The sequence below is a fragment of the Camelina sativa genome, chromosome 8 (assembly GCF_000633955.1).
Source record: "Camelina sativa cultivar DH55 chromosome 8, Cs, whole genome shotgun sequence".
Lineage (NCBI taxonomy): Eukaryota > Viridiplantae > Streptophyta > Magnoliopsida > Brassicales > Brassicaceae > Camelina > Camelina sativa.
This window is the reverse complement of record NC_025692.1, coordinates 6,215,750-6,240,758: the sequence shown is the minus strand read 5'-3', so window position 1 is coordinate 6,240,758 and position 25,009 is coordinate 6,215,750. Positions and strand designations below refer to the sequence as shown.

Below are 25,009 nucleotides of genomic sequence, written 5' to 3'. Positions count from 1 at the left end.
CTATCCAAATCAAACTGTCATAATTATCTATAGAAATTTAACAATTTAGAAAATATAAATTTTTTTGAAACAAATATTTACAAAGATTTAAGTATTTATTTTTCATTTAAAAAATATTAAATTGGATATGAATATTTGATTTCTGTTTTTTTTTTCTAATTTTCGTTTTTAAAAGAAAAATAATTTTAAAAGTGAAACAAAAGGTTGTAGAAATTTACTAATTTTAAAAACAGCGATATTCTCAAAGAAATATTTGTAATATATTCTAGTATTTATTTTCTACTAATTTTAAATTTTCAATGAGACATAAAATTTAGATTTCTGATTTTTTTTATTAAACAAAATGAAAAATTTACTATTTATTATATATTATTTATCCATCTAAAGCAATTTCAAATAAACAATAATTGTAAATTGTTAAAAAAAACTCTTCCTAATCTTCCTTAATCTCTTTCATTCTTGAAAATCTCTGAGATATAAAGTCCCAAATCCAATTAATATTCCTTCCTTCTTCTTTCTATCAATTTAGGAGGAAGAAGAAATATTAGTCACAAATATTTATGAAGAAATATTAGTCACAAATATTTATTTAAATATTTGTCATAAAAAATATTTAATTTATTTATAAATAGAAAGAAATCAAAGTCTTTAGAAAATTACCATAATTTTTTTATGAATAGAATCCACCATAATTTTTATGCAACTATAATCATTACAAAAAATATTAGCAACAATATTATTTTAAAAAATTAAGGATTCGGGTTAGCAAAAATTAATACCTGAATTTCATTATATTCAATTTTGTAAATCCACAATTATGATCAATGATCATCCATGAATTCAACTGAAACAAAAAAAAATTATGTAACAGGTTACATATAAATAGAATTATAATTTAAATCTATTTGTAAACAGAAAGAAATCCAAGTTTTTAGAAAATTACCATAACTTTGTTATTAACATAATCTACCATAATTTTTCTACAACTATAATTATTACAAAAAAAACATTAGCAACAATATTATTTAAAAAAAATAAAGATTCAGATTAGCAAAAATTAATACCTGAATTTCATTATATTCAGTTTTGTAGATCCACAATTATGATCAATGATCATCCATGAATTCAACTGAAACAAAAAAAAATATGTATTAGATTACATATAAAATTTTATTTCCAATTACTAAACTATAAAACAAAATATAGAAAATAATACAACCTATATGTTTTAAAGATAGAGAATCCATAGACAAAGTCTATGATTGCTTGATCTTGCTTTCCAAACAACCACTACAAAAAAAAAACATAAAAATTAGAATCCGATGAATCATATAAAATTGTCAAAAGTTGTCTTTGCTCATTTGCTTGTAGAATAAAAAATCATGGAATAAAAATATGATCATGTTTAACCAAGAGAATAAAATTGAATAACAATCACCACTATAAAAAATAAAATAAATACAATTATTAAAAATACTTTACCGATTTGATTTTTTATGCTTGCTTCATCAACTTGTTCGTCCAATCTTGTTTTTGATATACAAAAAAACATCCATGGCCCATGGCAGGTACACCTAAAACATAACCAAACAGTACAAAATGATTAAAAATTATAGCAGCATAAAAATTAATCATGCAAAGCACCAAAGCATATGGATAGTACATCAACATGAAAAAAAAAATCAAAATCATACAATAGTAAAGTTGATTCATTAGAACCAAAATAATACAAAAGAAACATTATACTCTCAAAATATATTTTTAGCTTTATGAATCCGACTTCTACTGTTTTGGCTGAGCCTCTATATATATAGCTTAGAAGAAAAATATGTCATAATTATCTTTACCATTTTAATATTTAAAAAAATAGAAATTTTCTTTAAACAAATATTCGTAATATATTCTAATATTTATCTTCCATTTTTTCTAAAAAGAGATATTGTGTAAATATATTAGATTTCCGATTTTGTAAAACAAATTTCGTTTTTTTTCAATTTTTGTTTTTTATTATTTTTTTTAAATTAAAACTTAGAGAAGGGTAAAAAGGTCCAGTTTTGAATCTCATTAATGGCAAATTAGTAATCTTAAGTCTGAGGATGAATGTGGTGCGTTTCAGCAACCTAAATAGAGGAGAAAAGCTTGTCCAAAATTTTTTTTAAGGGTAAACGACGTCAATTTTTGTAAGATTGGTTGTGAGCTCTTTCGACTTCTCCTTTAATAGATTAGATATTTCTCTCTTTTTTTTTTGTAAATATACATCAATAATTTGTATTTAAATCTCTGTTTTTGTCTCTTTCTTTAATACTTAGGTGATATTCAAACTAGCTTTGCATAACATAGATTAGCTTTACTATATTAAATAATAAAATTCAGCAATTTATAATAAATAAGATATGCGAGATTATTATCTTTGACAATATATATATATATATGCTGATTTCTTTCTTTGTTAGTTTATATATATTCAACAACACATTTTTCTATATATGTCACTTTCACGGTTTTAAGAAAGAAATCGTAATTTTGTAAAACTTAAAAATTTTGATTATAATTAGACCATTTTAATAAAATTTTAAAGTAGATTTCTATGTTACATGTAAATTATAATTAAAATTGAAATTTTATTATTTTATAAATTATAAGCAATAATCTTTATCACCAACTCCACCGCGACTCCATACAATATTTATTAAATTATTAATTTCAATAGGAAAATATGTGCAATTAATAAGGAAAATATTTGCAATTTAATTGCAATTATTATTTATTATAATCATATAGTAAAAAGAAATTTATACAGAAAAATGATTAAAGTATGAAAAAGTTTAATGTGTTAAAATTAGTGATTAACATAATGTGAGAAAAATATGATACTCAATCGGTGAATGATTTGATAGCGTATTCAATATTATCTTATTATATAAACCTTGGTTTTCCAAGTTAGTAACTCATGTGATCGCGACACATGTTAATTTAACAATTAAAGATTTTGTCATGTGTTATACAAAAACTTTGTTTTAACTTATTTGTAAATTATAAGAAATTAAAAATTTAAACAATATAATAAATATAAAAAGATAATTCATATATGTATATAAAAAATAATACTAATTCTAATTTTCAATTACTAATTCTATTAGAAAAAGAATTAAGAAAATTATACAATTAATTACAATATTTTCAAAAATACCCTTTTATCTATGTCACTTTTCAAAAATACCCTTTTATGGTATCCATTTTCAAAAATATCCCTTTTTGATATATAAAATGACTAAATTCTAAACTCTAAACCCCAAATACTAAACCCTACCTCCTAAAAACTGTACCCTAAATATAAAATATAGAACCCAAACCTAAAAAAAATCTAAAATTAATTTAACATATTGTAATTGTGTAAAAGAGGATAAAAATGAAAATGTTCAAAAAAAAAAGGTATTTTTGAAAAGGGATATCTCAAAAAAGGCATTTTTTACAAATTCTCTTAAATTAAATAAATTATACTGTCAAATTTTCACATAAATTATACTGTCAATTATTAATCCTAAAAGAAAAGGATTGTAGATACTCATCTTTAAATAAATAACGTCTTTGAATTTTTGATTAATTTATGATAATGTTGGACAAGTAGTAAACTATTACTATGAGATTACAAAATATGAAACAAATATATTTAAGATATTGTTATTTTTTTAAATATGAGATAAAATTAGTTTTCAAATTTTTTTTTTGAGAATTATGTGTTATTAATTTTTAGTTTTTATAAAATATTAAATAAGGTATAAATTTGATACAGTGCACATTTTGTTGATATGAAAATTATAAATGTTATTCATTGAAATTGAGTGAATAAAGTTAAAATCTAATTTTATTATCATGTCAAATGCAATGCAGCCGTGAGAACATGGAGATACGGTTCCATGACCATTTTTTGGCTTCAATGATTGTGTCTTCACGTAGTAACCGTTCTTGGCTCTGGTCATGTCCAAAGGGTCTCTTTCCAAATAGCATATAGTAAAACAGAACACCAACCGACCATTCATCACCCTGAGTGTCAAAACAGTTTAATACCACAGAACTTTTATAACATAATCTGATAAGGACATCATTGACCAAATCACTGACCTTTGATGAGATCAAGGAGTTTTGCAAAGCTCAAAACATTCTAGGGGGAGGTACCTGAATTACAGAACCTTGTTAGAAGAGACTAAAAACATAAGAGACCATATCAAGGAGACGAAAACTAGATTGCTTACCAGTATGTTCCAGCTCCCTGTGATGTAAGCTCCATACCTTGAGAACCAACATTGTCCTCCACTATCTTGCTTAGACCAAAATCAGTCACTTTTGCTACTCCAAACTCATCAAATAGAACATTCCCGGGCTTCGGATCATAAAGGCCATGAACTATTTGCACAATGATAATCCTCGCCTCTTTCTCCGGAAGATTAGGTGTTGCCTTTAAAACAGCATCAAGGTCTTTTCCTGCATTAGAAATTCAAAACATTAGAGTGAGAGAACTACACTCCAGGATAAGATCCTTGTTTTATCTACGAAGGGAATTCTGATTTACCACTACAATATTCCACAACGGATGCATGTCGATATTGAAATTTATCCCAAAGCCGAACAATGTGGTGATGCACAAGACTTTTATGGATTTCACATTCCCTTGTTGGCATGGCGGATGTAACTTTGCTTCTTTTTCTTCACTCCACTGAGCATTTAATCCATGAAGCTTGCACGCAACATATCTATGATCCACCATATCATATGCCTGCTTAAAATACGTAAGATTGACTTAGCGCAAAATATTTCTCACATGTAAAAATAATGTAGTATCTATCAATGTTCTGACCCTATAGACTTCACTAAATCCGCCACCTTTACCAAGAAGATTTAGAAGAGCATATCGGCTACTCGCAAAATGTTGAAACGAGAACCATCTTCATCTCGTATGCACTTCATCTCCCTCATAAGCTGCCCCTTCTCCAATGTGTACCTTTCTCTCTCACGCAAAACAACTTCCTCTTCCTGAAAGGTAAAATCAATACACATATAATACATAACCAGAACCCAATCAACATAGAGGAAACAAGAAGCTGACGTATACATAAGGAGAAACATACCCGCTTAATACTAGCAAGACGAGACTTGTAAACTTCGTCAGGGATGACATCTTCCTCCTGTGCTCCTGATTCTGTGTCAGTTCCGTCACTCTTATCTACAACCAAATGGAAAAACCAAGGGTGCTACACATCATAACAATTTGCAGAAGGAAAATATCACAACATACATTACTTGAGACTGCGACTTCACTGACAAACTAAGAAGGGTTGGGGTAACATACCACCATTTTTTCGTTTCTTAAGGAGCTTTTTTTGTCTCTCAATAGCCTCCTTGCTTTCCAGCAATTGTCTCTTCTCGTTGCAACTTGCATATATATGATACGTGACTATGGTTGACAAAGAGTTTTTGGTGTTTTGGTTTTTATTATTTTAGTTTAATTATTTTAAATAAATTATTATATTAGGATTGGGTGTTTAGGTTAAATTAAGTTGTAATCTTAGTCGTCTCTTCTTTTTGCGATGTGTAACAGAGAATTAGCGTTAAAAGGGAGCTAAGCTTTCAATATCATTCTTAATTCTAAGAAAAAGATTTGGCTCATAACAATTTATAAAAAAATCAAAACAGTTACTTCAAGGATTATTGATATTAGTTTAATGAAAATTCCTTGATCAACAGCTTAACTTACAAGTTGAGCATTCAGATCTTTCAACATTTGGCCGTCCTCCCATGCCTCGGCTACGATCGTTCCAGTCCTGGAAATACCAAAATAGCCACACAGCTGATGGATTGAATTTTAATCACAAATCAAGAAAAGAACCTTGTAACCTAACAAAGAAGAGAGCTGTGGGTTGAGGGGAAACGTGAAAAATAATTTCTATCTAAAACTCTACTCGAGTTAGTTTAATGATTTTACTAGAAAGCAAATTTGTATTTGCTATACATGTTTTATTAAATGACCACATAAATGAAGGATATATTGGATAGATACTAAGACCAAAAGAACTTATATGAAAACATTATGGCAGACCTGAGAACACCAACACTGCCTAATCGCAGAGAATCACGTCTGACTTTCGATCTTGCTTCTTGTCGCTCAGTTTTGGAAACAGATATGAGGAGGTCAAAGATTACTTTGGTTGTCTGCCAAAAGAAAAAGAGAGCTTGCAGTTAGCACATATCAAATAATTCAGCATGATTTGCATAAGATTGTAAAAATTCTGAAGAATATCAGGAAAAGCAGCCATAGAATATTAATAATTGATTCATTACACTAACTAGGATATTGCTAGAGGGTGTTGATATGAATATACCCAGTGATTAAAAGGCCAAAATGTTGATCCTCATTCGTTACAATTTGGTTCCGCATTCATATTGTTTAATCTAATGGGTATGCATTAATCTTTCTCTTATGTTGCATCTCCATGATATTGTTTGTGCTGCTTATTTCATATACAAACAACCTCTTATAGTAATTTTTAAAACTGTTGGCAATAAACTGGATTGCTGATTAATGAAGAGACTTTTGTTCTTGCTGTAACTCACACATTTTTATTTCTTGTGTCATGAAACTTTTTAATTTAAAAAAACTATCTTTTAAAAAATAAGAGACTCAAAATTATATCCCACCATTGGAGGGGATAATTTTAATTAGGAGATCAAGGGGTCTTATTTTTAAAACAGTAAATAATTTATTCATTAAAAATTCAAATAGTGCATAAGAGGCTCAAAATTAAAACCCCCAATGGGGATGCCCTGAGACCTTATCCGCAATAGATTGCATGTTAATAAATGCTTTATGAAAAGAGCATTTATACTGGAAATGGAGTATATACGCAATCCAAGCCTTCTCAGATATTTCAGTTCTCTACCAGCAACACCATCATTAAATTTAGTGAGCATTCAAAGCAAATCAGGAGACTGTGAATGAATTATCTTTCTCGGTATAGAACTACAATGCTTCTAATGAGGAAACTGTATTTTACTCTCTACGAGTCTCCCAGAATCATTGATAACAGTAAAAGTAACCATGCCATAGTAGGTGGAAAATGTAACAAAAGATCATAAAATTTTGCCTACCTTTTGCTTCCCTTGTTGTTCCAGATCTTCCAGATCTTTTACCTCCTGCATAGATCATTATTAGGATTATTAGCAGGGCAGGGGAATGCGAACAGACAAAAATGGTAATAGCATAAGCAGGATTGGCTAAATCTGAAAGGCATTCACACAATACATTCTCGAGCTTCCGGACAAGGTGGTGATACTCAGAAGAATCTTGACGCCGTCCTGAGTTATAAAGAAAGATATAACTATGCGGTTTCACTGTAGCAGAATAATAATCCCGATCGCTTATTGTACCCAACTTATAAGATGCAGATAAGTCCTACCTACAAAATGAGATGATTACGAAGTAAAGGACAATAGAGGAGAAACTTACATCCTGTACATAGCATTCACCATTCCTGGGCTCTCCATCAGGCCTAAAATCCTAAAGAATAAATAATCACTGATAAACTACGTTGGGTTGCCAATATCAATGCAAATCTGAGATAAAGATTCTCTTCAATAAAAAAAAGTTGGAAAAGGTATTGTAATTCTTTCTTGTCCTACTCATTTTCTCACATAGGACAATTAAACAAGGTTTTACAACGGATAAGAACATCAAACTCATGCCAACGTTTTGTCAATCAAATTAAGTCCAATATATGTAAATCCTCGATGAACCACAAGACTGGTCATGTAATATCAGATGAAGGAAATAGTATTTAACCTTTTGATCAGAGAGATCCAGTTGACTTGCAGCTGATACTGGTGCAACCAAAAACTGAGATTTTGTCACATCATTATTAGCCCGACCTCGACCTTGTTTCTTCTTACTTACATCAAGGCCACTCTTGGACTCAGCATCATGTTTCCTTCCATCATATGCTGCCTCTCGAGGCTTCAATTCAACATTTTTCTTCATTATTAGTTAAAAAGAAAATACGAGGAAACAAAACTTACATCATAAACAAGCTGTAAATCAGAAACAAACAAAAGAGTTGAGTCAGCATGCAAATACTTAGTTAAATAAAGAAAAAGAAAAAACTCATCGTCCACTTTGATCAGAGACTAGGAGATTAACCAAATGATTAACAGATCGAGAAGACAATAACACAAACTGTTAGGTTCAACCAAGAATCTAACATTGTGTGACTTTTTCAGGCTATAAAAACAGTTGAAAACTCAGAGATGATTAGATAAAGAACCATAATAAACACACAGAAGCAACACATAGACAAGGTTCAAGCAAGAATCAGACATTTTCTGAAACAAGTGATGCAAAACAGACAGAAAGGTTGAAAGAAGACCAAATAAACATTCATCTGAGGGTAAAAGTGAGAGATTCTTACACTTACATCAGCTCTAAGGTTGGCAGGTGTGGGGTTGAATCTTCCAGTGCCATCAGATGAATTATTGGGTTTCAGAGTAAGCTGTGTAAGGAACATTCTCCTTCAGTAGTTTATCTAGGTACCAAGGGTCAATTACCAAGAGGGAAATGAAAAGGAAAAATACTGAAAGCAGGAAGAAGAATGACTCTCTGATACTTGAAGAAATACAATATAACCCGATTCGATAGATGTTACAAAGGAGAGACATTATATGTAAACATAAAACCACAGAGAAACCCTCAACAAACCATAACTGCTGCATCAAGCAAAACACATTATTATTCAAGCACGACGACACTTTCAGAAGACCACACAAAGACACAATCTACATAACAATTCAAATAACTTAAGTCTTAGTAAATTATCTTTCAAATAGTTTAACGAGTAAAGAAAGCACCATAGGGTCTCCCGGTAGCTTCTTCATTTCTCGAGTTCTCATAGCGGCTTCATGATCACCTAGAGGTGAAGAGAGTTGAGTAGGAAGTTCTGTGGACTCTGAATCTGACCCATGAAACTGGAGCACCCCGTATCCTCCTCATTAGCAATCATACGGTTATTAGGTATAACATCGGAACTCAGAGACTGACCGACGAGACAGAAGCATCCGGTAGGCTTATCAAAGCTTCTGCTAACAATAGCAATGCGATCAAGAGGCTCACCAAGGGTAGCCTTGTACAAGTCCCTGTACCTTATGTAGAAAACAGCATTATTGGCGTAGAGTCCTTCCTCATCATTGGCGGCATCAATGGCCACGTTTACAATCTCCAAGTCGGGGAGACCAGCACCCGTAGCTTTCCAATGCCTATCAGTTTTGGCAACAGCAAGTTCCAGATATAGACGAATTCAGGAAGTCTCTTGCAGCTCAGATTCCTTCACCTGAATGAGACCAAAAAAAACATACTATATCACTATACTACTACTACTTAACTTGTTGATCATACTCATAAGACCGGCAAATCAAAATAGTGTGTGATCTTACCAGGTAAAATGTTTGAAAAGGATTCTCTGGCAGGCACGTAGGCAAGGTCATATCTGGCATCGTCAAAAACCCTTTGCCATCTCTTGGTTCCCCTATATATGTATATATATATATATATATATATACAAACGATTTAGAAAGAAAAAAAGTTCATTGGATGATCATGACAGTTAATAATAATAATGATGCAAGAAGAATTTTGTTTTTGTTTCATGAATCTCATCTCTCTTTTTGTTTTTTTGTCCTATTTTGCGATCGCTCGCTCGCTCGTGCGTTTCTATTGGTGTGTGATTCATTCGTTCCCTTAACTCGATCGAGCTCACTCGAGTAGATCGAGGCTAATGTAGTGCNTCATCGGAATTATCGAATGTTATTAATTAATCGAATGATCTTAGATCTATCTGTTTCGTTGATTCTAATTGGATTGTATGGTTTAGAATTCAATCATGAATCTGATCTCTTTTGTCCTATTTTTGCGATCGCTGCGTACGTTTCTATTGGTGTGTGATTCATTCGTTCCCCTTAGCTCGATCGAGCTCTCTCGTGTAGATCGAGGCTAATGTAGATGCTTCGTCATGAATGATGATATTAATCGAGATGCATGTGTTTATTTTTTTTTGTATGATTCAATGATTTAAAATTGTTAATTTTTCACGTACCGATCTGTAAGAGAATTGTGAATTTTGGTTGTGTATTAATTCTTAAGTATAGGGATCGTGTAAGAGAATTGTGAACCAATGTATCATGTTTGGAAAAAAGGGAAAAAAAAAAAACTTTTTTGAAAACTTTACTATGGTTTTCAGAGTGTTTTTTAGTCTTTGTCTTTTGATTGTGTGGTAGTAATAAGTGGTTACCAACCTTTTTTTTTTTTTTTTTCCTTGTATCGATTACTTTTTGTCTTTGTGTATGTAGGTCTTAAGCCAAATCACCCAAAACATGGCGACTGTGGCAGCAACTGAGAACCAGTGGCTCAAAGGGAGAGTTAAGGCTGTTACCTCCGGAGACTGCTTGGTGATCACTGCTTTGACCCACACCAGATCTGGCCCACCACCGGAAAAAACCATCACTCTTTCTTCTCTTATGGCTCCTAAGCTGGTTTGCTTCCTATTTCACTCTTTTTTTTTTTTCACTGACATTTATGATTTAGAATTAGGCTTTCTCATTTTTTTTATTTGGTTTGTCCATGTTTCAGGCTCGCAGGGGAGGTATAGATGAGGCTTTTGCATGGGAAAGCAGAGAGTTTCTTAGGAAGCTTTGTATTGGAAAGGTGCTAACTTGGAACTCTTCAACCACTTATGCTATATAGGTTATTGAATTGAGTTTGTTTCTTTATATTAACAGTTTGTTTTTTTTTTTTTTTTGAGCAGGAGGTTGCTTTCAAAGTGGATTACAAAGTGGAAGCTATTGCTTGACAGTTATTTCTGTACGCCAATCAGCTCAAACTTTGTACCCTGCGAAGAAGAAGAAGAAATTACGATATTGAATAATGTAGTAATAGGCATAGAGAGCTTTACAGTTTTACAGATGCATATATGATTTTGTTAAACAAACCTGGACGAAATTGTAACGATGAAGGCTCATCTTCGCATAGAGGAAGACAACGGGAGGACAAGGAGACTCTTGATCACAGATTTCAACATGATATCCGTATGTACTACTCTTGAGATTGAAAATCTAAGAAGAAGAAGAAGAAGAAGATCATGGATGGTTACAAAAGCTTCGATGATTCTCCTCTAATCTCTTTTTTTTTTCTAACTACTGTAAAAGGGAAAAACAAATCAAAGAATTATACTTACACCATTTTTCTCGGCTAGTCTCCTAGCGTCGTTCCACGCATCTTGCGTATCGCGCTCCATTTCTACGTATCGGCGCATATCCATATCCATTATTATCGTCGTCTCGTATCGTATCCTCCCCGGATTTAGGTTTCAGGCAGTTTGTCGATTTCAGGCGACGATGACTATGCTGCTTTTTATCAGATCCCCGGACGTATAGAAAGTTCGAAACCCTACTCCAAAAAAGAAAAAAAGAAAAAACAAGTTTTTTGTGTGTACTATAATAAAAGTATAATTAACAAAATTAGGTAAGTTATTATTAGATTTTTATTTTATTTTACAAAATTAATGTTAGAAAAAAAATATCCAACTATGTTAATATTAAAACAAATATTAAAAATGAAAATAATTTATATTATATAAAATAGGCTAAATTATTATTATTTTGATATTGATACTGTATATACTATATCATAGTAATTTATTTCTTTATTAGTTTTACTTATACATTACTTGATAATAATTTCCATATAATTTACTTTTTTTTTTGGTGGAAATCCATATAATTTACTTTTCACGCAGTTTTAACTTTTAAGAAAGAAATCATATTCTTTTTGATTTAATCAATGCTAGTATTAAAACATTTTATAAAGTAATACTAATAAACTTTCTGATGCTAAAAAATAATACTTTATAGAGTAAAAAATTAATCTTTCATTTTTTCTGGAAAAATAAAATATTAAATTTTCTGAAGAAAATGAAAAATAAAGTCTTTGAAATTTATCTATAATAATAATAATAATAATAAAAAGAATAATAAGTTACACTATTTTTTGGACGAGGAGGAGCAAAAAGGGTTAATACTTATCTCAGATTAAAACCAGACCTGCGCCGCTTACTCTCTCTCTCTCTCTCTCTCTCACAGATTCATCGCCCATCGCAAAGCAACCTCGTTTACTCTTTACGCCTATCTCGCTTCGACACCCCTTTGTGAGTTTCCTTCTGTCGATCTCAAAGTTCAATCTGTCTTTTGGAGTTAATTGAGTTTAGAGATTGGTTAACCTAGCCGCGTTCCTTTTTATCTCTTGTGAACCCTCCTTGACCTGTGGGTATAATAATCATCTATTAATTTCATATTGGGATTCGAAAATTTTATTCCTGAATCTAGTTATTTGTTTTCGTTGCGTTTGAGATTATCGATTTTGATGTCGAAACCCTAATTTTTGGGGGTTGTGTGTGTATAGCTATCGTTGTTACAGATTATGTTGATTCTGATTTTATTTTTTATTTTTGGTTTCGGAGTGCTTATTATCATTCGTGTTTTTATCGTTTTTTTTTTTGTCTCAGTTGCAATCATGGCTGACGAAAACAATGAGATGAAGGAAGAGCAAGAGGTAAATTAGTGATCCTGTGTTTCTTAGGTGTCGATTTTACCGGTGTAGGTTATTGATATTTTGATTGTTAAGAAGTCATTATTGAATTTGGTGTTTTTGTGTTTTGGTTCATCGTTTTACAGCAGCTCGCACCTTTTGATCCAACCAAGAAGAAGAAGAAGAAGAAAGTTGTGATTCAGGATCCTGTTATGGACGTAGGAGAGTCCTCACAGCCTGAGAAATCTGATTCATTGCCTGGTACGATGATTTGTGAAACAGTTTGTTTGTTTTTTTCAATGGTGTTTGTGTTACTTTTTTGGCTAATTCCTTTTTTTTTCTTTTTCTGTAGCTAATGATGGTGGTCTTGAGAGTTCATTTGCTGGAATGAAGAAAAAGAAGAAGAAGCCAGTGAGTGTTTTAACGTTTTCTGCCTTTTTAAGGTTTTTTTGATTCTTTGAACTTGTGTTTTGGATGATAATGTGTGCCTCATGTTGTTTTTTGTTTTATGTTTAGCTTGATGAATCAAGCTTGTTGAATGATGAAATTGTTGATGCTGGAGAAGATTTGGATGGTATAGTTTTTTTTTTTCTTTTTTTTTGTTAACTAACCGTTCACTAGGGCTTGAATGTTTTTCATGTTAAATTCTTATTGAGAATATATTGCAGATCTTGCTAATGAGGAGGAAGAAGGGGCAGAGGGAATAGTTCTTCAGCAGCAACGTTACCCCTGGGAGGGAAGTGATAGAGACTACATATATGACGAGGTGAGTATATCGTAGATGGTTTTTTGTATCAATCCATGTTGATTTGCAATGTTCATTGGTTATGAAAAATATTTTTATCTTTATTTGTTCGTATGTCAAAGTATCCATTTCAAAAATCCCTCTCCCCTGACGGGACTTATATTTGCAGCTTCTTGGTAGAGTTTTTAACATTCTCCGTGAGAATAATCCGGAGCTTGCTGGAGATAGGCGTCGTACAGTTATGCGGCCTCCTCAGGTTCTTCGTGAAGGGACAAAGAAGACGGTGTTTGTCAACTTTATGGACCTTTGCAAGACGTACGAGCAAACCCCTCCTTGTCTTCCTCTTCAAATTTGTTTAATCATAATGAGTAATACTTGTATATTTTTGATGGCTGTATGACACATATTATCTGCATTGAAAAAAATCAGGATGCATCGTCAACCAGATCATGTCATGACTTTCTTGCTTGCTGAGTTGGGTACTAGTGGTTCGCTTGATGGGCAGCAAAGGTTGGTTGTTAAGGGAAGGTTTGCACCTAAGAATTTTGAAGGGATTTTGCGGCGATATATCAGTAAGTAACTTTCTCTCTAGTCTCCAACTTTGTGAATAATAACAATTTGGAGAGTTCTTAATTGCTTCGGTTATTTGCAGCTGAGTACGTCATTTGCCTTGGTTGCAAGAGCCCTGACACAATTCTTTCAAAGGAGAATCGTCTCTTCTTTTTGAGATGCGAAAAGGTATAGATTTTAGCTCTTATCTTGATATGCATTCCTTTGTTTCTGTTGTACTTTCTGCGCAACTAAGTAATAAAAACTCTTCTTGCCTACATATGATGGAGAACTGAAAATTTTAAGAGAAGCTTGTATATGCCATTGTCTTCTCCTCATGCTTTTCACTAGCCAAAAGCCTCTATCATGCATGATTTCTCTTTTAGACAGGCTGGTGATATTCCAGTTGATTACCCCCAACCCACACACACAGTTTTATGCTTTGTCTTGTAGTTGATACCCGGTGAACATAAACTCATCAGGAGGCATAGATTTCTTAGTGAATTATAATTCTCTGACTTAAATTGAAGAGTCATGTGAGGCTGACAATGATGTAGATAAAGCATAAAACTGTGTGTTTATGTTCACGTGTTTGCTCTGTCCTGAATCTTCTGTTTTTCATCTTTGCAGTGTGGATCTCAACGATCTGTGACTCAGATCAAGCAAGGGTTTGTTGCTCGTGTTGGTCGCAGAAAGACTTAAGAAATTGGAAGGTGAAGTGAGCTTGTTATGGAGTTGGTTCAATGCTTCTCTTCTACTGCTTCTGTGACTTGCTATGAGCTTATGAGTTTAAATACTTATTTCGTTTTTGTTGTTGTTTTGGAATATGATGAAGAAGAATCACCAGATTATGACTTCACCTTAAATATGGATATGATCAAAACCTTTTACTCTGTTAGGTTCATTGTGGTTAACTTGAAGGTCGATTTAGTATATCCATGGACCTTTTCTGTTTCATCGCTCTTGTCCATGCAAAGCCTATTCATCATGTTTTATTGTACGTTTGTAATTGAAAATGCTTAAGTTTCAAAACTAATGGACACCAAAACTCGAATGAAGAGATAATTTATCTCGAGTTGTAGCGTGTAAGATCCGGAAAGAGTTCGTATATAAATCAATTGCAAGCAGCCACAAATATCATATTTTTTAGGGTTTCTCACTTTTCTTATAAAAATCCTTGTGAACTTTCAAATTTGGAACCAACTACCGTCAATTTTCAACATTTCATTACAGTGTTCCACATCATAACTTAAAAACCTCGAAAGTTCTTTTATCTTCAAAACAATTTACAATTGTTCTACTTTCCAATTCAAAACTTAGTTTTTTTTTTCCTCGTGTTTCTTGTTTGAGTTCATTGTCTCAATATATTTTCTTTTTGGTACTAACCATTTGGCTCAATAATTGGCCACGACTTTTATAGAATCTTGAAGTCATAAAATTTAAGAAATGACGAAAATTATATGTAAAGAACAGATTATTTTTTATTTTCATGCAAAGAAGAACATTATAACCACTACAAAAGAAAAAGAACAAATTCCACAACATTTTTTGACGTTAAGGATCCAATTATCAAAAGTAGAAGGACACTTTTGGAATCATCTTTTCATATATATAATGGAAATTGTTAAAAATTTGATATTCTGTATAACAAATATTTGTTTTTTAAAAAACCTATAACAAAAATATAGTAAAGGAAGACAAATTAAGAGATATCGTCATGGATTCTGACGGTGGATTTCATGAGGTAGAAAAGAATGGTAAACTATTTTTGGTATACCATCACGCTAAGTATTGTCCCATACCCCAAATACATACCCCAACCTCCTCCGCTGAGCTTTCTCTTCAACCTCTTTTCTTATGTCCTACTAAACGACAGCGAAAGGACGTTTCTTATACTAATCATGGCCTCTATCTACTAAGTTCTTCCCCCGAGTACGTAATTCCTACAACAACGGATTCTTCTGATCATCATGTACTCTCTCTGTTTTGGTGCAACAATAAGGAATTTGATACCAATGGTGGGTGTGACATATGCAAAGGCTCAAATTTTGGTACAGACTATTACTTCTGTAACTACTGTGATAAAAAATTCCATAGGGAATGTATCCAGTCTCCACTAAAAATTAATCATCCTTACCACTCTGAGCATCCTCTCCAACTTTCCCTTCGTTATTATGGGGCTTCCGACAATATTGAGTGTTTATGTTGTAGAATATTAGCAAATGGGTTAATGTATCATTGTACGATATGTCAGATTTTTATGCATCCAACATGTGCGATGAAACCAAAACCCTTTGTTGTAGACCCACCAAAAAACCATGTTCATTCTCTCATGTTTTTCCCCAGACAAACTTGCTTAACTTGTAACCTTTGTGGTTGGCTGAGACAAGTTTGTCTCACCTACATTTGTGTCAGATGCAACTTTGTATCTCATGTTGATTGTATGAATCTCCCACACATCATCAAGATATCACGTCACCACCACCGTATCTCCTTCACTCTTTCTTTTCCATCAAGATTAGAACGGTTTTGTGGAGTTTGTCGTCAAAGTATTAACGGTAATTATGGTGCGTATACTTGTGACAAGTGTAGCGATTATGTTGTTCATCCAATGTGTGCTACATGGAAGAATGTGTGGGATGGAAAAGAACTTGAAGGTGTACCAGAAGAAGATGATATAACACAAGATGTTGGGCTGTTCGAAATAATATCTGAAGGAGTGATACTTTATTTTCTTCATGACCATCATCTCCAGCTTGAGGTCAATATGCTATATGACGAGAATAAATTTTGTCAAGCGTGTGTCCTTCCTATCTATGAAGGTAACTTGTATTCATGTATGGAGTGTGAGTTCATCCTCCATGAAACATGTGCTAAGGCTCCCCGTAGAATTCAACATGCCTTACATCTTCATCCACTTAAAATGAAGCAGTTTCACAATAGAGAATTTTCCGGTTGTGATGCTTGTGGTCGTATATATAATGGCTTTGGCTATGGGTGCAATTACAAAGATGGAGACTGCTTTAATCTAGATGTAAGGTGTGCTTCAATTTCTGAGCCGTTTGATTACAAAGGTCATGAACATCCCTTGTTCATATCTTTAAACCAAGGAGTAGAACCGATGTGTGACGTATGCAATAGAATATGTCTTAAACAATTAAATTGCATGAAATGCAATTTTGTTGTATGTTTCAGGTGCATTACCTTACCACACAAAGCAAAATATCAGCATTACGACACACATCCTCTCACGTTGTTATGGGGTGAAGAAGTAAGCGAGAAAGATTGGTGTGAGGTGTGCGAACGTAATTTACAAGATACGGGAGCAAAAGTGTTTTACGGGTGCAATGAATGCTACACAGGTTTTCATGTTGAATGCGTAATTGGTGCAGACCCATATTTGAAGCCCTATAGTTACTTAGCAGGGGGATCGCTAAATGATGTTCAAGCTCTTCCCAAACGTAAGATTTCTCGACCATTTTGCGTTTCTTGTAAGAACCGTTGTCAAGGTAAAATATTTAAGATAGACTACATCATAACATGTTCAATAGAATGTATTTATAGACTAGATTTGGACCCGTGCTAGAGCACAAGTTGAAATTCCTTTTAATTATATTATAATTTTAGAATAAAATATAATTTATATGATTGTTTTTAAAAAAAAAATTAGATAAAACATTATGCAATAAAATCTAGTAAGTTTTAATTATGATGGCTTGAAAAAGACACATATTTTATAAGTTTTCTATTGTTAATTTTGTAATTTTATGTATGAGAAATGATTATGTTTGTTATTTGTTTTTATTTTAATTTTCGAACATGTTTGGTGAAAGTTTTTTAATATGATTCGCGCTTAGGTAAGATTTTATTTTCAACTGCAAAATAAGATCTCGGAAATCACGATTAAATATGATAAATTGCAAAGATTTTATTCCTTTTTACGGCTAACAATATATTTTTATGCCTAACAATATATATTTGGTAATAATATATGGAATACTAAAGATTTTATTTTGGAAATTGTATAAATCATTGGAATATTCTTTTTAAGAGGATTCTTTGGGATATTCTTAAGTGTATTTATATAGCTCATAGATTGACCAATTAATTTATAACTTTTTGTAACTAACCTATATTTAATCTATATAACCTATTTTGTAAACAGCTTATAAAAATTATATAGTCTAAAAAAAGTTGTGTATTTCCGTTTTTATTATATAGGGGATTGTTGTAAAATTTTTAAAGATGTGTATTCAAATTCAGATATTTAAAAAAAAATCTCAAAAATATAAAGTTATAAACATTAAAATGGTTCGGTTTTCTCTTAGGTGAAACCGGTAATTTTGACGTATGTAATCTATTTTCTCGAACCAAACCAAACCGAACCAAAGTAGATTTAGCAAAACCAACCGACGTCACCCCTTTCCTCCTGATCAAGAAATCTCTCTGCTCCTACAAAAAGAAAAGCAAATCCAAGAAGACGACGAGAGATCAAATCAATCGTTTGCTCATTTGATCGAATTCGTTTGAATCTTCTTCTTACCAAAACCCCCCAAATCCCGAATCGCAATCCCTAAATTAGAATATAATGGATGCAGCAGCATCTTCATCACCGTCTCCTTCCGAGGAAAGCTTGAAGTTTCAACTCGATGATCTGCAGAAACAGCTTAACAAAAAGCTGAGATTCGAATCTTCCGTTCGTTCTATTCATAATCTCCTCCGTGATCACTACTCTTCTTCCTCTCCTTCTCTCCGCAAACAGGTTTGGTTTTATTTTACTCAATTTAGGTAACCATAGATTTCAAAATTAGCTCTCGGAATTTTAGAATACTAGCCATTGTTGATTGATGCGTACGTCAAGGATCTGCAACTGATCCAATATGAGTTTCAATTTGTTCAATTTCTTTGTTTTAGTAACCCTCTCTAACACCAATATTGGTTTTGATGGCCATTTTCAGTTTCATATAGTTGTATCTCGAGTTGCAACGGTTCTCCAGACAAGATATACAGCTACTGGGTTTTGGGTTGCGGGGCTGAGCCTTTTCGAGGAAGCTGAGCGGCTTGTGTCTGATGCTTCTGAGAAGAAACACTTGAAATCTTGCATTGCTCAAGCCAAGGACCAGTTAACCGAAGTTGATATCCAGCCCACTGAGACCTCACAAGGTTTGTGAAGCATTTAGTTTGGCTTTATCATATGGTTTATCCTGAAGAGAGAATCTGGGGTGAGTTTATGATTACTCTTTGTTGTGAATTTGTTCCAGGTTATCTTTTTGAGGGACATTTAACGGTTGATCGTGAGCCGCCACAGCCTCAGTGGCTAGTGCAGCAGAATCTTATGTCTGCTTTCGCTTCTATCGTTGCTGGTGAATCCTCTAATAATGGTCCTACTGAAAACAACACTCTTGGGGATACGGCCAACTTGATGCAAGAACTCATCAACGGTCTCGACAGTATTATCCCGGAGGTAGTTGTTTTTATCTTTTTTTGGCAATGCCCTTTCTCTTGTCTTCCTTACTAGTTTTAAATGATGTCGTTGTTGTATGTTCCTCACATTGCTGATAAAATGAGATATTTCACATACTGATGAGTTTAAAGCAATCTGTGTTCAAATATGGCTTTGCTATTTGTCTCCTTCTTGTATCAAGAGTCTTTAACCCCAGTCTAAAATGATATTGGTAGGTTTTTTTTTTTTTTTGCTTAGCCTTATGATTGAAAATTGATATATATGATGTGTTTATACAGATGCTAGAAGATGGTGGACCACCAAGAGTTCCACCAGCTAGTAAAGAAGTTGTAGAGAAACTTCCAGTGATCGTTTTTAGCGAGGAACTGCTTAAAGAGTTAGGACCAGAGGCAGAATGCTGCATCTGCAAGGAGAATCTTGTAATCGGTGACAAAATGCAGGAGCTGCCATGCAAGCACACATTCCACCCTCCTTGCCTAAAGCCTTGGCTGGTAAAATTAATTTCATTCTTTTAAAGCTTAAGGGTAAGCATTAGCAAGAACATAAAGCTTATGATCTAATTGTTTGTGGCAGGACGAGCATAACTCTTGCCCTATATGTCGTCATGAATTACCAACAGACGATCAGAAATACGAAAACTGGAAAGAGAGGGAGAAAGAGGCTGAGGAAGAGAGGAAAGGCGCAGAGAATGCTGTCCGCGGAGGTGAATATATGTACGTTTAGATTGTAAAATTTATGGCACACTGCCACTGTTTGTACTCTAACATCTCCCATTTGTTATTCGTTACTCACAAATTATACGGCCTATTTAATAAGAGACTCGATTTGTTTTGAATGAAAGCTTATATAACAGCAACAAAGATTTCATTACTTTAACACACAGATTGTCTTAAGACACCAAGTTCAATAACATAACAACAAGAGTATTATTTAGAAAAGACGACTGTAGGATACTGTTACTAAATCCACAATAGTAGTTTCTTCAGTAGAGATGATCTTCTGCCCTTAGAGCGACTTGTAAAAAGACAAACATGTCTGACCACTCCAGACATGCAAACAAATCTTCGGTTTGTCTAACAAACCTATACATAAGACGACTATCATACAACACACAGCAGCATACATGATAGAATATTACCATATCAACCATATTGACATAAAGTTTTACTTAGTTTGCTTTAAAAGCTTATTGTAACCCTGAGGTTTGATCTTCTGCTAAGCAGTCGGAAACTCCTCCTTGATAGAGGCATTGCCTATTGGGACATCTGTCTTTTTGATGTCGGTAAGGGTTTTTGTTGACCAATCTGCAGATAAAGAATGTAAAGGTTGCTGTAATTGGATGCAATCTCAAGGAAAATTATAATGATCAATCTATCTTTTTCAACTTTGTTAGGTTATGAGTTTATGAGCTTATGAGTTTAAATACTTATTTCGTTTTTGTTGTTGTTTTGGAATATGATAAAGAAGAATCACCAGATTATGACTTCACCTTAAATATGGATATGATCAAAACCTTTTACTCTGTTAGGTTCATTGTGGTGAACTTGAAGGTCGATTTAGTATATCCATGGACCTTTTCTGTTTCATCGCTCTTGTCCATGCAAAGCCTATTCTTCATGATTTATTGTACTTTTGTGATTGAAAATGCTTAAGTTTCAAAGCTAATGGACACCAAAACTCGAATGAAGAGATGACAAGTTATAGCGTGTAAGATCCGGAAAGAGTTCGTATATAAATCAATTGCAAGCAGCCACAAACATCATATTTTTTAGGGTTTCTCACTTTTCTTATAAAAATCCTTGTGAACTTTCAAATTTGGAACCGACTACCGTGAATTTTCAACACTTTATTACAGTGTTCCACATCATAACTTAAAACCTCGAAAGTTCAATTGTTCTACTTTCCAATTCAAAACTTACTTTTTTTTTTCTTCGTGTTTCTTGTTTGAGTTCATTAAGTCTCAATATTTTTTTTTGGTACTAACCATTTGGCTCAATAATTGGCCACGACTTTTATAGCATATTGAAGTCATAAAATTTAAGAAATGACGAAAATTATATGTAAAGAACAGTTTATTCTTTATTTTCATGCAAAGAAGAACATTATAACCACTACAAAAGAAAAAGAACAAATTCCACCACATTTTTTGACGTTAAGGATCCAATTATCAAAAGTAGAAGAACACTTTTGGAATTATCTTTTCATATATATAATGGAAATTGTTAAAAATTTGATATTCTGTATAACAATTTTTTTTTTAAAAAAAATCTGTAACAAAAATATAGTAAAGAAAAGACAAATTAACTGACGGTGGATTTCATGAGGTAGAAAAGAATGGTAAACTATTTTTGGTATACCATCACCCTAAGTATTGTCCCATATCCCAAATACATACCCCAACCTCCTCCGCTGAGCTTTCTCTTCAACCTCTTTTCTTATGTCCTACTAAACGACAGCAAAAGGACGTTTCTTATGCTAATGATAGCATTTATCTACTAAGTTCTTCCCCCGAGTACGTAATTCCTACAACAACGGATTCTTCTGATCATCATGTACTCCCTCTGTTTTGGTGCAACAATAAGGAATTTGATACCAATGGTGGGTGTGACATATGCAATGGCTCAAATTTTGGTACAGACTATTACTTCTGTAACTACTGTGATAAAAAATTCCATAGGGAGTGTATCCAGTCTCCACTAAAAATTAATCATCCTTACCACCCTCAACATCCTCTCCAACTTTCCACTCGTTATTATATGACTTTCGATAATATTGAGTGTTTATGTTGTAGAATATTAGCAAATGGGTTAATGTATCATTGTACGATATGTCATATTTCTATGCATCCAACATGTGCGATGAAACCAATAACCTTTGTTGTAGACCCACAAAAAAACCATATTCATCCTCTCATGTTTTTCCCCAGACAAACTTGCTTAACTTGTAACCTTTGTGGTTGGCTGAGACAAGTTTGTCCCACCAACATTTGTGTCAGATGCAACTTTGTATCTCATGCTGATTGTATGAATCTCCCACACATCATCAAGATATCACGTCACCACCATCGTATCTCCTTCACTCTTTCTTTTCCATCAAGATCAGAACGGTTTTGTGGAGTTTGTCGTCAAAGTATTAACGGTGATTATGGTGCGTATACTTGTGACAAGTGTAGCGATTATGTTGTTCATCCAATATGTGCTACATGGAAGAATGTGTGGGATGGAAAAGAACTTGAAGGTGTACCAGAAGAAGATGATATAACACAAGATGTTGGGCCGTTTGAAATGATATCTGAAGGAGTGATACTTTATTTTCTTCATGACCATCATCTCCGGCTCGAGGTCAATATACTTTATGACGAGAAAAAATTTTGTCAAGCGTGTGTCCTTCCTATCTATGAAGATGACTTGTATTCATGTATGGAGTGTGAGTTCATCCTCCATGAAACATGTGCTAAGGCTCCCCGTAGAATTCAACATGCCTTACATCTTCATCCACTTAAAATGAAGCAGTTTCACAATAGAGATTTTCCCGAATGTGATGCTTGTGGTCGTACGTATAATGGCTTTGGCTATGGGTGCAATTACAAAGGTGGAAACTGCTTTAATCTAGATGTAAGGTGTGCTTCAATTTCTGAGCCGTTTGATTACAAAGGTCATGAACATCGTCCCTTGTTCATATCTTTAAACCAAGGAGTAGAACGTATGTGTGACGTATGCAAAAGAAGATGTCTTAAACAATTAAATTGCATGAAATGCAATTTTATTGTATGTTTCAGGTGCGTTACCTTACCATACAAAGCAAAATATCAGCATTACGACACACATTCTCTCACGTTGTTATGGGGTGACGAAGTAAGCGAGAAATATTGGTGTGAGGTGTGCGAACGTAATTTACAAGATACGGGAGCAAAAGTGTTTTACGGGTGCAATGAATGCTACACATGTTTTCATGTTGAATGCGTAATTGGTGCAGACCCATATTTGAAGCCCTATAATTACGTAGGAGGGGGATCGGAGAATGATGTTCAGACTCTTCCCAAACGTAAAATTTCTCGACCATTATGCGTTTATTGTAAGAATCGTTGTCAAGGGAAAATATTTAAGATGGACCATCATAACATGTTCTATAGAATTTATTTATAGATTTGTTTTTTTTTTCTTAACAACTGAACTTGATTATATTGTATAAGGTTGATACAAATAGTGAACCAACCAAGAAGGTGGTACAGTATATAGGGTGTACATAGAAGTAAAAGTAGCAGCTTGTTTAGCAGCCGAATTTCTTTCTCTCTTCACATGATCCAACGATGAGTTAGGAAACTTTGACATCGAGAATCGTAGTATATCGTTAAGTAACGGACCCAAACCCACATTATCTTCTCCTTTGTTGATCAGCGTAGTTAATTGTCGATTATCACTCTCGAACCATATATACCGTAAGACCATGAGTCCACATTACCTGAAGAACATGTAGAAAACCAAATATGGATATGATCAAAACCTTTTACTCTGTTAGGTTCATTGTGGTTAACTTGATATATCCATGGTCCTTTTCTGCTTCAATGTTCTTTATAAGTGTATGTGGGAAAGCTCAAGTTGAAGATGAAGTTCAGGAAGCTGTACAAAATATGTCTGCACAAGCTTTTGTCTCGGAACAGACATCTGATGTATGCTCAAGCCTCTGTCCTACAAAAGAGCATCAGAGGCTTGTTGATTTTGTCTATATGTCTTGGTTTTGAAGATTTATGAAGATATACTTAAGGCACGTTTTGGGATATTACTTGGAGGTAAAGCACAAAGAAAAAGGAAGCTTGAAGATATTTAGAAGATTTAATGGGATTAGGAAATATTCGTTTAACAAAGAATAATGTTAAATGGAATATTTCCTCTTGATTTTAGGAAAGTTGTTAGCCTTGGCAGAGGCACGAAATCCCTTAAATATAGAGGGTCTAGGACTTAGAAACTTATCTCTTGAGAACGTGAAAAAGAGAGGAAAAACCTTGTAAGCCTTTTGGCATCTTTGGGAGAAAAGGGTAAGGGTTTTGTTTCTAAGTGAGAGTCCTGGGTGTAGATCAGTGTTGTTGATCTTAGGGATCTTTTAGTGGGTTGGGAATAGATTGGGAACAAGCTAAGATAAGATCTTAGGTTTGTGTAAGTCCAATATTGAGCATTAACTGTAATTGTGCTCAAGAAGTATTACCAACAAAGTTTGAGGACGTAGGCATTTGCTGAACCTCGTTAAAAATTGTGTGTCTCTTGTCTCTTCTACACTAACAAGTGGTATCAGAGCAGGCATCTGTGCAGAGTCTAACTCAACCAACGGGTGAAGATCTTGGGAAGAAGAACATGGAGGCACAATCAATGTTATTCATGGCAAACGACTTATTGATGTTAGATCCAAATCATTATGGGAGGTGGAAGGTGTTGATGATGCATAGAATTAAAGGAATTCATGTAGATGCATGGACAGCAGTTGAATGTGGATGGGAGTCGCCGAAACAGGCTGTTGTTGTAGATTCTGACGGGAATCAGGTGGCTGTTGAAAAACCCAAAATAGAGTGGTCAAAATCTGACAAAGCATTGTCCACACTCAATTCACTGGCACTTTCAGCAATATTTAATGGCGTTCG

The 25,009-nt window shown here is 33.5% G+C and overlaps 5 protein-coding genes and 2 pseudogenes across 5 annotated transcripts; 5 read left to right on the top strand and 2 right to left on the bottom strand.

Moving 5' to 3' along the window:
• On the bottom strand, positions 3,877-7,524 carry LOC104709260 (annotated as a pseudogene).
• Positions 8,879-9,562, bottom strand: LOC104709259 (annotated as a pseudogene).
• LOC104709258 (staphylococcal nuclease domain-containing protein 1-like) lies at positions 10,367-10,910 on the top strand. Its single transcript, XM_010425902.2, has 3 exons — positions 10,367-10,569; positions 10,667-10,741; positions 10,842-10,910. Exons 1-3 carry the CDS (start codon positions 10,411-10,413, stop codon positions 10,884-10,886), a joined length of 279 nt encoding a protein of 92 aa, XP_010424204.1. The 5' UTR covers positions 10,367-10,410; the 3' UTR covers positions 10,887-10,910.
• On the top strand, positions 12,099-14,839 carry LOC104706442 (eukaryotic translation initiation factor 2 subunit beta). Its single transcript, XM_010422638.2, has 10 exons — positions 12,099-12,239; positions 12,597-12,643; positions 12,766-12,880; positions 12,972-13,030; positions 13,136-13,193; positions 13,288-13,385; positions 13,534-13,679; positions 13,794-13,936; positions 14,017-14,102; positions 14,544-14,839. The coding sequence occupies exons 2-10, from the start codon at positions 12,605-12,607 to the stop codon at positions 14,613-14,615; spliced, it is 816 nt and encodes a 271-aa protein (XP_010420940.1). The 5' UTR covers positions 12,099-12,239; positions 12,597-12,604; the 3' UTR covers positions 14,616-14,839.
• Positions 15,577-17,507, top strand: LOC104706441. Its single transcript, XM_010422637.1, has 2 exons — positions 15,577-16,952; positions 17,109-17,507. Exons 1-2 carry the CDS (start codon positions 15,631-15,633, stop codon positions 17,497-17,499), a joined length of 1,713 nt encoding a protein of 570 aa, XP_010420939.1. The 5' UTR covers positions 15,577-15,630; the 3' UTR covers positions 17,500-17,507.
• LOC104706440 (E3 ubiquitin-protein ligase AIP2-like) lies at positions 18,331-20,217 on the top strand. The gene is made up of 5 exons (XM_010422635.2): positions 18,331-18,675; positions 18,872-19,076; positions 19,175-19,377; positions 19,656-19,868; positions 19,951-20,217. The coding sequence occupies exons 1-5, from the start codon at positions 18,502-18,504 to the stop codon at positions 20,098-20,100; spliced, it is 945 nt and encodes a 314-aa protein (XP_010420937.1). The 5' UTR covers positions 18,331-18,501; the 3' UTR covers positions 20,101-20,217.
• On the top strand, positions 20,945-23,900 carry LOC104709257. The gene is made up of 2 exons (XM_019228676.1): positions 20,945-21,003; positions 21,668-23,900. The coding sequence occupies exons 1-2, from the start codon at positions 20,945-20,947 to the stop codon at positions 23,520-23,522; spliced, it is 1,914 nt and encodes a 637-aa protein (XP_019084221.1). The 3' UTR covers positions 23,523-23,900.